This window comes from Alosa sapidissima, chromosome 1 (assembly GCF_018492685.1).
Source record: "Alosa sapidissima isolate fAloSap1 chromosome 1, fAloSap1.pri, whole genome shotgun sequence".
In the NCBI taxonomy this organism is placed as follows: domain Eukaryota; kingdom Metazoa; phylum Chordata; class Actinopteri; order Clupeiformes; family Clupeidae; genus Alosa; species Alosa sapidissima.
Window position 1 is genome coordinate 29032997 of NC_055957.1, and position 13914 is coordinate 29046910.

The 13914-nt window shown below is 44.9% G+C and overlaps 1 protein-coding gene across 1 annotated transcript in view; it reads right to left on the minus strand.

The window, feature by feature from the left end:
• Positions 1-1062: 1062 nt before the first annotated feature.
• epha4b (eph receptor A4b) overlaps positions 1063-13914 on the minus strand; it is a 112921-nt gene continuing 100069 nt past the window's right edge. Inside the window, 6 exon segments of the mRNA XM_042099757.1 lie at positions 1063-2029; positions 3321-3458; positions 5234-5427; positions 6453-6602; positions 9201-9410; positions 11220-11281. Coding sequence (XP_041955691.1) covers positions 1930-2029; positions 3321-3458; positions 5234-5427; positions 6453-6602; positions 9201-9410; positions 11220-11281 — 854 coding nt within the window. The 3' untranslated portion in view covers positions 1063-1929.

Consider the following 13914-nt stretch of genomic DNA (forward strand, 5'->3'; position numbering starts at 1 on the left):
CCATGCACTTGCTTTACTTTGTAGTATACCGTTTAGAATCTGATACTCATAGTGACAAGGAAAACTTCAATATGGTTTCAAAATATATAGCATTTAACAGAAAATACATCACACCACACAAATGCCATGTGGCTCAGAGCTACACACATAAGTGACGGCAAAAACTACATTCTACTACATATGCAGTAATATTATCATATGCAAGTGCTGGTCATTGATGTACTGTATATCTCTGATAAATGCCTTATATTTTCACAGCAAATGGTAACATAACAAAGTGTATTCAACAAAAACATTAATGTGACATTTTCACATTTTACTATTTTCTCTGTTCGCACTTTTTCCTACAAGCACATATTTTCACATACATAAGGTTAGCTGGCCAACAGAAGACAATAAAGAGTGCCTTCACAGCCAAAGGATAAAGCCCATCTCTCCATGTCTTCTATCAAGCCATTGCATTAAGTCTGTTCAACTGTCCACGCCTGCCCACTGCAGGACAAGAGCATTTCATGGGAGAGCAATTGCCAAGCTATCATTGAAGCAAGTACAGAGATATCATAGGAAAAATCCTCAACACAATGTTACAATAACTTACATACAGTGCACTTCTGTTTTCCTTAGACTCTCAGAAATGAAATGAATATCAGATAACTTGGCCTTTACAACAAGCATAATGATATCATGGACATAAAGAAATACTCTCTCTCTCTCTCTCTCTCTCTTCCTCACTCTCTCTCCCTCCTTTGGCTACCACTTTAGCATTCTTCCCCCTATGACTTATTGTAATCATTAACACAAGATGAGCCCTCGTGGTCACAATCACTACTATTATGGGATGTGTCTCAGTGTTGTGTAGCTTGCCAAGGCTGATGGACTGCACCACCGTGATCAGAACATGCACACAAAGATCATTTGTTCTGTAAATGTGAGTCACAAGAGTGGCCAGTCACATCCAGGTCCACTGCAGATAAAGCCCAGTGAGCAGCAACACACACACACAAACACACACACACTGAGATGACACACACACACACACACACACGCACGCACGCACGCACGCACGCAGGCACGCACACGCACACGCACGCACGCACGCACGCACGCACGCACGCAGGCACGCACACGCACACACTGACACTCTTACATCTACCCGTGTTATAATGAAACCTGATGGGAATTCATATGTCATTCACAATTCATTACCATTTAAAACAGGACACCAAAGGGTAAGTGGAGATGATTCACTTCTGACGACTCAGGGCGACTTCATATGAGGACCCAGCCTGACTAACTGTTATGGACAAATTAAAAATGCAAATGACAACAAAACAAACCACAAAATAAGAGCCAAAGCAACCAAACAGACCCATTGTAGAGCACAAACATGAGCTGTGAGTTCAAAGATTTATCTGTAAGCCATGTTTTTCTCAACTTACTTTTTCTAAGACACAGACACAACATAAAACTAACACAACAACAACAACAACAAAATAAAACAACACAAAACCCATAAATCTCATTTGCCACTGAGCCATGCTGTCTGGGAGGCGAGGGAGGTGACCTAATGTAGATCAGTTTCTCCCACTCTCCTCTGGAGTGGTGGCGAGCCGAGTGGCTGTGTGGTCAGGAGGTGCAGGTAAGGAAGCCGTGGTGCACGGAGCTTGAAATCGACACCCGACATCCAAGATGGACGAAGCGGCGTGGAGGGTGCTGAGTTTCCATGATGAAGCCTAGTGAGCGCCTGCTTGCAGCTCTCTCTACTACTGCTGCTGCTGCTGCTGTTCTCGTCGTTTATGTTTTCTTTTCCTTTCTGGTTCTCTCTGTCACTCGTTCTCTCTCTCTCTCTGAATCTCTATGTCTGGCTGTGGAGGGAGGACGATGAAGAGGAGGAAGAGGAAGGGGAGGAGAAGGATGAGGACGAGGGGGTTATACGTGCACGTGGGTCCCTTGCGTGTGTAGACTCTGGACGCTGGACAGGATCTTTCTCTGGTGGCCCACAAGCGTCACACCCATCTTCTCCAGCTCACTACATCCACAGAGGGAGAGAGACAGACAGACAGAAAGAGCAAGCACAGAGGAAAAGATCAGAGTCTGACACCATCACAGAAACTTCTTTTTAGGCTCTCAATTTTCCGTTAATTGAATTGAAAACCCAATAAAATCGTCAGACATCTGAATCCTGTCATCTGACATCAGATATCTGACATCCTGTCTGACAACATAACAAAAAGCTACCACACTGCATGTGCTTAATCTTTCTTCACAAATGTCCCTCGTCTCCCTAAAAAAAAGAAAGAAAGCTCCCTGTTCCGGTACTGAGTAGCTCTCTGTGGTTGGCCCAGGTCGGACACCAGGGACACCAGGGAGACGCGTCAGGCTGCCTCTGCTCCTGCTGCTCATAGCCCACCTGGAGGCCAGCACCAGCTGCTGCTAACAACCTGAACAAATCAGCTCTCGGTGCGCGGTGAGCTAACGGCTAATCTCCCCGCAGGCCTGCGGCTGCTTGGACACGTGTTTCACCACCTGCCTGTCTGCCTGCCTGTCTTACTGCCCATATGCCTGCCTGGATTCTTGTCTATCTGTCTGACTTTGTTCGCTTGCCTGTGTGTCTGTCCACAGAGCCGCAATCACAACAGCCACTAAGTGTCTGGAGAAAAACATAAAGACGGCATCCAGCCTGTCTGCCTGTGATCATTTTACAGGCATGGACAATGTGCTTAGAGAGATACACAGTAGCAACCATCTGCTAGCCACACATGTAATAGTACATTCAAAACCACCACACAGTAATCAGCTAGAGGGTCGGATCAGTTGTATCAATGTGTATTACAATGAAAACTCAGCATATAGCCTACAGACACACAACAGAAAAAGTACAAGGCATTCTTAACTGGGGTCTATCACAAAGGTTTATGGTGTGAATCTGCTATGTTTCCTGTGGCTCAACAAACTCATGCAATATATGCTGGAATGATCTTTTTAAACCTTTTAAGTCTCTAATGCTTTCTCTCATAAAATCAACATATTATTCCAAACTGTATTCTATGATAAATCTGCAAGTCCTAATTGAGAAAGAGGGATGCTTTTCCAATTGTGTTCAATGTGACTCTCTAAACTGATAAAATATAAAACAGATTCCTTCACAAAAAATACTTGAAAGAGTTCTCCACAATACTGTACCTCTCAGCAAAGTCTGAGGCAGCCCTTCTTTAATACATTGGCAAACAAATTCACACATAATACTGCTAACTGTGCTCTATGATAGATGTTTGTGCTTTAATGGAAGATGTGAGCATGAGGTGTGCAGTGCCCCTCACCTGATGCTGATGTAGAGGATGGAGTCCAGGGTGACGTATCCGGCGCTGGTGAAGTTATCCTGGTACTGACCCATCTTCAGGGCCTCGAGCCACTCCTCCACCGTGGTCACCGCAAACTCAGGCGACGGAGGGTCCTCCCTGGTCGACAGAGAGAACACCAGATGAGGAAACTGACACGGACTGAAACTGACTACAAGTATACAATTTGAAGTTGAAGATATGAGGTTGTCATTGTTCTAGGTGTGCCTGTCTGGAGGAGATAGAGGAGACGAGGATGGATTCACAGCTGATCACTGTGTCTTAGTTTATGATTCACCACTCTTATTTCAGAGCTCAAAGCTAATTATTAGTAATAGCAAACAAGGATCACAATGACATAGTTTGAATGTTAATGCCATTAGTATGTTTACACTGCAGTGAAAGAGTTCAAAACAGTCAAAATCTTCAAAAAACATGTCAATTGAAATTCTAAAACTTGCAAGCATGGAGTAACAAGAAACAGTGTTGATACCATCACCAAACAACAATAGAACAATGTTTTATTCTGGGTTTTTTCTGCTTTCCCTGAAGGTCAATGTGTGCTTGGTAAAGTAATGTTTAAGTCATGAAAATAAAGACATGCTGGGTGAGTATGCATGCCTGACAAAGTTTTCATATTTCATCACTTTGTCTGCCTGTATCTGATCTGGACAGCTGTTTCTAACTGCTGCATCAAGACTAGCACATTTTTGGTGAACATTCCCAATCTGACAAGTCTGAAAAGATGAAAATGATCAAATCCAAACAGCACGCTGTGTTTTTACATTGTCATCTCTGGCCTTTACACAAAATAAAATAGATATCAATCTTTTTTGCGTCTGGATATCTGATCTTGGATCATTCAAAGCGTTCCAACCATTTCCAGGTGGCAGGCTCAGTCCTGTGCTTGTGTGAGTGAGTGTGTGCACTGTGCGGGCAGGCAGAAGCTGAACGCTCATGTAGCTCATTCTGAAGGTGGAAAACAGAATGGTTGGAGTTACAGCGGTAAAGGATGAGGGATGCTGAGCAGCTAGAGAGTGTATGCAGCAGCTGAAAGCTCACATAGCTCCGTCTTAAGATGGAGCTCCCAATAGTTAGGGTGGAGTACACAGAGCTTAGGGTTACAGCGGGGAAAAGGATAGGGAGCACACTGTGAGTGTTGGCAAGTCGCGGTGCGCGGTGTTTGTGCAAGAGATCTCCAGCCCACACACACCCCTCGATCCAGATTGGAGTGATTACCCCGTATGAGTTTACAGCCCTATCTGCTTGGTAGTTCACACTTCACAGGGGCGGGCACAGAGGTTTGGTGAGAGCTCCAGGGCCAGAAAACCAAGGGAAGGAAAGCACACGGCGTGCCTGAGGCCCAGCAGAGCAGGAGGGCTGCACAGCAGAGCAGGAGGGCTGCAGAGCAGAGCAGAGCGGCACAGAGTGGGGCGGAATGGAACGCACAGGGGTTGAACAGAGTAGACGCAGAATGACCAGGGATGAGTAGAGTGTATGTCACAACGTGCACAGCACGCCAGGATAGAGAATGGCAAGGTTTGGGATAACAAGGGATAGAATGGTATGGGCTGATGTGATATAAAATGTGTAGTGCATAGTATGGGCTGATGTGATATAAAATGTGTAGTGCATAGTATGGGCTGATGTGATATAAAATGTGTAGTGCATAGTATGGGCTGATGTGATATAAAATGTGTAGTGCATAGTATGGGCTGATGTGATATAAAATGTGTAGTGCATAGTATGGGCTGGTGTGATATAAAATGTGTAGTGCATAGTATGGGCTGGTGTGATATAAAATGTGTAGTGCATAGTATGGGCTGATGTGATATAAAATGTGTAGTGCATAGTATGGGCTGGAATGATGTAGAATGTATGAATAGGGCCCTCACCACACAGAGCTGTTGGCCAGCTCCTTGAGGCTGTTGGGGTTGCGGATGAGCTTGTCCAGGGTGTTGACGATCTGGCCAAACTTGGGTCGGTCGTTACGGCACTTCTCCCAGCAGTCCAGCATGAGCTGGTGCAGGACCAGGGGGCAGTCCATTGGCGCTGGCAGCCGATAGCCCTCATCGATCGCCTTTATCACCTGAGAGACGGGCAGAGGTAAAAAGGTGCACAAATAAGATCAGTATTCACTTAGTGATGGATAGAAAATGATTTATATATGCAGACAATATGGAATATGCACACTAATAAAAAACAGTGCTTTGTACACACAAGACACAAACACACACACACACATGCACCCAGAGAGAGAGAGAGACACAGACACACACACACGCACAGTCAAGAAACATTTTGACTGCATTTTTCATGCCCTCTGTGAAAAGGCAGTGGGAGATAAACAAAACATTTGTATTCATCTATTTTTCATATTTATACTTTTCCATCTCTACATCTTCCAACTTGGGTATCAAATATTTGTATTGGCCGTTTTATGCATGAATGAGCTGAAGGTTATTCCAAGTAGCTGACTAAACACTGTAGCCATATTTACTGAAAGTAACTTCAGAGTGATGCTAACTTGAAGAATACACACAACACACACACACATTTCATCACCCCGTTTCTCACCACCCAAACACACAACATACCCCCTCCCCACACACACAGGTACAACCCCCTCCCCCACACACCCCATTACCCCCCACATACACCATTTCATCACCCCCCCCACCCCGCCCCTGTCCCCCAGACTCATACAGAGGAATGGCCTGAGGTGCTCTGCAGGCCACCTCTCAGTGGCACACGCACACACACGCACGCACACACACACACACCCACAAACACACACAAACAAGCACACACACACAAACAAACACACACACACACACACACACACACACACATAGACAGGATTACGCAGGATAAGTGTGAGGTAGCTAATAAGTATACTTTAGCCTGCTTTAACCTGTTTATATCTGTGTGTGTGGGTTGAAGGGAGGCTTTTGGTTATTAGACAGAATTTGTTGGAGGTTGATGTTTGTGTGGCTAAGAAATATGAAGACAATCTGCCAAATGATGGAAGAAAAATGTCAAATGAAAGAAAGAAAGTGATGAGAAAACAAATCAGTATGAAAGAATAAGCTATAAGCACTAGAACACACGTACGTCTTGGTTGGACATCTCCCAGTACGGCCGCTCTCCATAGGAGATGACCTCCCACATGACGATGCCGTAGCTCCACACGTCACTTGCAGAGGTGAACTTCCTGTAGGCAATAGCCTCTGGTGCTGTCCATCGGATGGGGATCTTTCCTCCCTGACGGCACAAGAGGGAGAAAGAGAGATATGATAAAATACATATGCATTGTGTATTCAAGTGTTATCAGGGCTTAGAGTAAGGGAAATGTCTGCGTCTGAAGTTACTGTCTGTGTCATTTATGAGGACCTCATATATACTGTAGTCTAACTGCCTATTTTCAAATCTTAAACGTACCGGCCAACGCCTGAATTCAGGCATAGTGCCTGAACACTTTAGGCCATGTGTTGTGCCAATAGCACTAAATATATTGGATTTCAAATTAAATTTGAAATTGAGAGGGATAAGTGAGAAGAAGAAAGGGAGTGAGAGAGAAGGAAAGAGAGAGGAAGACACAGAGAGGAAGACAGAGAGAGAGAGAGAGCAGTTATTTTTTAAACCAGTGCCTTAAGTTCTCCCATGCACACACCAATACAACATAAACAGCATCCGCACACACAAATCTTAAACACTCACATAAAAGCGCTCACCCTGTCAAACTTGAAAAATCATCTGCCACAACCGCCAATTTCACACAATAGCCCCCCTCCCCCCAAACGATAGAAAAAGACATAATGTCATTGTGATTTATAAAAGGCATATTAATATTTAATACAACTTGCCATAAATTGCCTAAAAGCTCTATAGAAAAGAGAGGGGGAGAGAGAGAGAGAGAGAGAGAGAGAGAGAGAGAGAGAGAGAGAGAGAGAGAGAGAGAGAGAGAGAGAGAAGAGCAAACATAAACCACCGCTGCCAAACATCAGGGTAGGACTCCACTCCCAAACACAATACAGCAGCACTCACTTTGAACGCCCCCCCCCCCCCCCCATCCCTCTCTCTCTCTCTGTTTCTGTTTCAGGAGCTCTCTCACTTTGTTGTTCCTGAGGAGAATCAGGATCAAAGACCCAGGAGCCTTTCCCTCTGCTCTGCTGCACTATACTATGGCAGCCTCTCCAGCACTCGGCAAAGTGTCCTTTTAAAACCACTGCAGTCCTCGGTGGCTAATCTTCACAGCCAAAGTCAAGCGGAAGGCAAACTAGTGCTACTCTATAGATGAACGTGACGGGGGTACAAAAGAACTCAAGCTTTGCCCAAGGGGTATGTAGCTTAAACGCAGGCTCCAGGAGACAATCTGTGGCGCCATTAAATGGTGACATTAAAGGCGTCGCCTCAAACAAGCGGTGCACTTTCTCTGAGTGTTCCTAAGCTCATAAGAGGAGTTTAAGAAGAATGTAATAGAGCAAAGAGTAGAACACACACTTAGAGGTAGGGAAAGAGGGTTTAAAAGCCTGGTTAGGCAGGGACATAAAGAAAGACTCCTGTCGGCAATGGAGTCTGCTGATGCTGTGACTCTGATCACACACACACACACACACACACACACACACACACACACACACACACCATCTCCACAGCACTGCAGTAATTGGTGCGCCTGCTGATAATGCACTTTGCATGGCTAACATAGTTCCAGAGATCAGCGGGGCTGCAAGCCTGGACAGCTCTTCAGTAAGTGTCTGCTGGTCTGTGTGCGCCTGTATGTGTGTGTGTGTGGTGTGTGTACTGTTCAGCTTGTACTGAGACTAGATAAGCTCCCCCTAACAGACATTAATAACTTCTCTCAGACAAGTGCTGCTTTCAAACTGAACACCAATAAGATCATTCAAGAATCTAAAGAAAAATATTGGAACATTGGCAAAAGGAGACAAAAAAACCAAAGCAATTTAGAATGTTACCAGTCAATAAAATCTGAATACCAATTGGAGGAATATCTCTTTACTTATAGAGATAGCAGAGACAGATCCTGACCAAATACAGACTCAGTGACCACAGTCTAGACATAGAAAAGGGCAGACTTATAAATCCTGGTTGCCAAGAGAGCAAAGAATATGTGGTCACTGCGTAACAGGTGAGGTTGAGACTGAGGTGCACTTTCTTCTTCACTGTGAGAAATATACAACTATACATAAGTCATACTTTGACAGGCTTACAAGCCTAATCCCAGGGTTTAGAAATCTAGAAGAACAAGAAATAATGGCAGTCTTACTTGGACAGCAGGGACAGACAGCAGATATTGCTGCCAAATACGTCACCGAATGCCCCATATAGCAAGGGACAGTGGTTAAATAATTAAATAATTGTTACTTTTATATGGAACCTATCCATATAATTACACAGACATCACCATACCCATACATGGACACACAATTTCCCCTTGTGGATATATAAAATATCTATCTATCTATCTATCTATCTATCTATCTATCTAGAAGTGTTAAGACCGACTAAATAGGTATTCAGTATGGAAATTAATGTAGACCAGTGTGATACTGAATAGGTATTCAGTATATAAATGAATTTAGTCCAGTGTGATACTGGATAGGTATTCAGTATATGAATGGCAACATGTGGCAACATGTGGCAACATGTGTGATCAGGAGAAACTTTCAGAAACAACAGAGCCATTTGTCAGAGCACCAGTTTTATTTCATGCCAAAAAAAACCTGTACTTTTGTTTACCCTTTAATGTCTTACAGTACCTCTATCAACAGACAACGGGACGTCAGAAAGATAACAGAAGAATGGTTCAAGAGCAGTTCTGGTGTAAACTGGCCTTACCCGGGTGGTGTAGGCAGCCTCAGGATCATCCTCTAGGACCCTGGAGAGGCCGAAGTCGGACACCTTGCAGACCAGGTTGCTGTTGACCAGGATGTTGCGGGCAGCCAGGTCGCGGTGCACGTAGTTCATGTCCGACAGGTACTTCATGCCCGAGGCGATGCCACGCATCATACCCACGAGCTGAATGATGGTGAACTGCCCATCGTGTTTCTGCCAAGGAAGAACACAAACATAGAGATACTATAGGTCTTCACAGCAAAGAAAAAAGGATATAGCCAGCATATATAAAATGTCTTGTTGTAATACAACGTTACACATCTCTAACTCTAACATCTCTAGATTGCCATGATCTGTTGTGAAATCATGTTAGGCAACTCTGAAATGCTTTGTCATGTTGTGTAACACAACCCCACACTGATACAATTCAATGCAAGAAACACACTGCTGATGTGTGCATGACTTGTCATGTTCATATATCTGTGACATAACATTACACAACTCTAACAAGCTTCTTCAGCCAGAAAAACTGTGATGATGTACACCTAGCCACCAACCAGCCATCTGTTTCTCAGGCCCCTGCCCTGTTAGTTTTTTTTCTCTCTCTCTCTCTCTCTTTTTGTGCTAGTTTGTCAAAAGCCGGGCCTGTTTGTTCCGTCTTGAAAAACAATCGGAGCGACAAGCAATTAGGCCGATGTCTCTATCCCGATATCTCCACTGCAACCTAATACGATTAATTCCCCAGAGCTTTTGTCTCTCCGAGCAATATCAATCTAAAACGTGCACCAGCGTTTCACAGTGCTCATAGAAGGTAAGTTAATTATGTCTTGTTTTGTGAAATGCAGCTGGCTGATTGATTGCCCACGCAGGCTTCCGTTATCAATCTCAGCTGGGCTCTTACAGTAAGAGAGGAGAGATAGAGACAGAGAGGACAAGATGAGGAGAGATGGAGAGAGAGGGAGAGGAAGCGAAAGAAGGATGAAGAGAGAGATAGAGTGACAGAATGAGGGAATGAAAGGGTGCAATGAAGAGAGAGGAGGAGAGATGGTGTGCAAGAGAGGGAGAGAGAGGAGGACAGAGAGAAATGGAGACAGAAAAGGGGACAAGGAGGAATGTTTTTGAGCCAGAGAGTGATGCTAAATTGATCTGTGCCCTAATTAAACATGTGTACCCTGAGCGGATGGGCTATGAGCTATTAGCCATAAAACTGATGCAGTAATTATATTAGCTTTTTATGTGGGCTAAAGGGAGTATTTATGGCCTTCATTATGGACTCGCCAGCAACATTTCAGATGTGCCGTCCGCTCTCTCTTGTTTCGTTCTCGCTTTCGTTTTCACTCGCACTTCCATTTCTCATCTCCATCCCCCTTTCTCTCCTCCTCACTCTCTCTCCCAGTCAGTTTTCATTTTCATCTCAAAGTATGAGCTATAAAGAAAAGCTGCACTTAAAAAGAAAAGTGTATCTCTGCTGTAAATGCAGTTATGAGGGCGATTTGTCCTTTGTGGCAGAAGCGGTAATAAATTGGATATGGAGGGGGGTACCCCCCCCCCCCACCCTGTTGCAATAAATCCACAAACTTTATTCCGTCTAGTCTGATCTTCATGTCCATGTTTTTTGGCTTTCCTCACATCCTCACACCTTTCAGGAGGAAATAACATAGCCGGGGAGCAGGAGTGGAATGAGAGAGCAAGTAATGAGTGTGTGTGAGAGTGTTCTTCTGTGTCACTCTCTTACTCTCTCTCTCTCTTTTCACACACACACACACACACACACACACACACACACACACACACACATACACACACACACAGACAGAGAGAGAGAGAGAGAGAGAGATATCTGTGTGCAATTTCCGTGTTCTGATAGGCTTACAGGCTGCCGTCTTCAGCTGTGCTTAGTGGATTCATTCACCAGACGCTTGCCTATTTCCTCGAGCCCATTACCCAGGCGCTGCCTTCTAAAAAGGCTACATCTTTTCTCCACACGGCCTCCCATGGCAACCAAGGCCACAGCTGCCTCACCTTTAGGAAAGTGTCCAGGGAGCCGTTCTCCATGTACTCTGTGATGATCATCACTGGCTTGCCTGTGGAGCAGAGAACAGAGAGAAGGACAGCATTAACACCGATATGCAGATGAGAGGAGACAAAGAAGAGAGGAAGAGAGGAGGAGAGCAGAGAAGTGGAGAAAATAACTAGAAAAGATGAAAGAGGAGAAGAAGGGAGAAGAGGACAGGATAGGAGGAGAAAAGAAGAGAGGAGAAGAGGAGAACAGAACAGAGGAGAGGAGGAGAGGAGCGGAGAGGAGAGGAGAGGAGAGAGACTCAGAGACCCTGAATGGGAACAGATTGATAGGCCCTCATGCCGTTCCCCACACTGCAGGGACATACATCACCGTAATGATGCCATTAATCCAACAGGGCAGGCAGGGGATAAAAGAGAGAAAGAGAGAGAGAGAGAGAGAGAGAGAGAGAGAGAGAGAGAGAGAGAGAGAGAGAGAGAGAGAGAGAGAGAGAGAGAGAGAGAGAGAGAGAGAGAGAGAGAGAGAGAGAGATGAGGTAAAAAGAATACGATATGGTGGATGGAGAGAGAAAGGGAGAAAGGGAAGGGGGAGATAAACAGCCGTCTGCCCGTTGCTCAAGCCTCAGCTTTCTCATCAGTCACCCTGACAGATCCTCATCCTTGTCTATCCCACCACCATCAGATCAGCATGTACAACAATTGACCCCCAGGACGGAGCGCCCATCCAGGGCCTACACCAGAGGGGGCTTGGACACAAGTTCAGACATCATCTGTGACAGAATAAGTAAGGATGGGAGGGGCATCAACAGACCAGAAGGGCCTGTGGAACTAACACTCACATAGGGGGCAGAGGGTCTGGATGGAGAATGGAGGGTCTGGCAAGGATGTCTGTGTGTGTGTGTGTGTGTGTGTGTGTGTGTGTGTGTGTGTGTGTGTGTGTGTGTGTGTGTGTGTGTGTGTGTGTGAGTGTGTGTGTGTGTGTGTGTGTGTGTGAGTGTGTGTGTGTGTGTGTGTGTGTGTGTGTGTGTGTGTGTGTGGAAAGGCTGTCATTTGGAGGTCAGATGGTGGCAGCAAATCTGGGTTAATTGGTGAAGAGACACCTATGCGTGTCTGGGGGTTTTGTGTATCTATGTGTGTGTGTGTGTGTGTGTGTGTGTGTGTGTGTGTGTGTGTGTGTTTGCTGTGGACCATCTGAACACATGATGGTGGTGTGGGTGGGGGAATTGTTAATATGACACACCTGTGTGTATGTCTGCGTGTGTATGAGTGTGTGTGTGTGTGTGTGTGTGTGTGTGTGTGTGTGTGTGAATGTGTGTGCGTGTGTCTGTGTGTGTGTGTGCGTGTGTCTGTGTGAGTGTGTGTGTGTGCTTTTTTTTTAAGTGCTATGATTGATAAGCTGTGCTTTGATGTCTCACCTGCCATCACACACAGAGTTGACACTCTCTATTCCCCAGTTGGCACAATGTGTGTGTTAGGTGATGATGAGAACACACACACACACACAAAGCGCTTTCAGATATAACCTCCGGAGTATATGCAGAGTTTTGTCAAACGGAGGTCCTACCCTTCGGATGATTCAGATATGATGCTAACCTGCGGACCTTATACTAACCTTATACGGACGTATGTGTGAACGACATACACGCACACTACAGAATCTCTGTGTGGTTGTCGAGTGAGGGGTGGGGGCTTGTAGAGTTCACAAGATGCGAGATATGACGCAGAATATATGCGGCCGCTGCCTGTCACAGCTGCTTTTTGTTTACAAGGTATGCATTATGTAGGCTAAATAAGAGAAATCTGTTGTGCGTAGGCTAATACTTGAAGTAGGCTAGTTACGTAAGTGCGCACTTGAAATTGACCTACAGTGTTTGTATGTGTGCTTCGAATAAACACATTTATCTGTTTTCAACGTTATGTACCAGAATTACTTGGCTATAGAACCCCAAATCTGGTTTGCGTTGGGGAGAAAGAGCATGCACAAACTTTATGGTAGGCTACCAGCCAATTCAGTAGGCTAACTCAAGACTTCAAGGCCATCATACAACGTTTTTAAGCAACAAACAAAATACTAACATAACAGTGAAGTTGTTCGTTTTTTCATGGTTTATTTTTTCCAAAAGCATCCTCTCCCCATGTGTCTACTGCATTTACTTGCAGTACTTGGAATAAAGTTGAGTTTTCTTCGTTTTCATTTTCTCTAGGCATATGCTCAACAAATAGCGAGCTCAGCAGGTCATGAGAAGGCTATCAATGAACAGAAAACCGTGTTGGCTAACAATTTATTAAATACTCCTGTTATTGTCGTCAACGACGTCGCTGTAGGCTACTGCCTTTTCAGCGCCTTCTGCATATGATGATTCAGTCTTTTGAATTCGTTTGACCTTGCCATGCAGTTGTAGGCTACAACGTGCCGTTCCCTTCATGTGTTCTATCAAAATGTTGTATGCCCTCATGGACAGTAGCTTTGTGATGTCTGCATCTTTCCAGGTCGGAGATTTTCTGGACAGCACTATGCCACTCTATCATTACACTGGCATTTAAGTTAGATCTAACCACATGGACGCACGAAAGAAACGTCACCAACAAGCCCTCTCACTAGGTGTGAATTTTAACCGCATGTTCTACGCCTCGTTCAGACACAGCACATTTACATAATTTTCACAGGAAATACTAGGGGGGGGAGTAGTAGAACAAC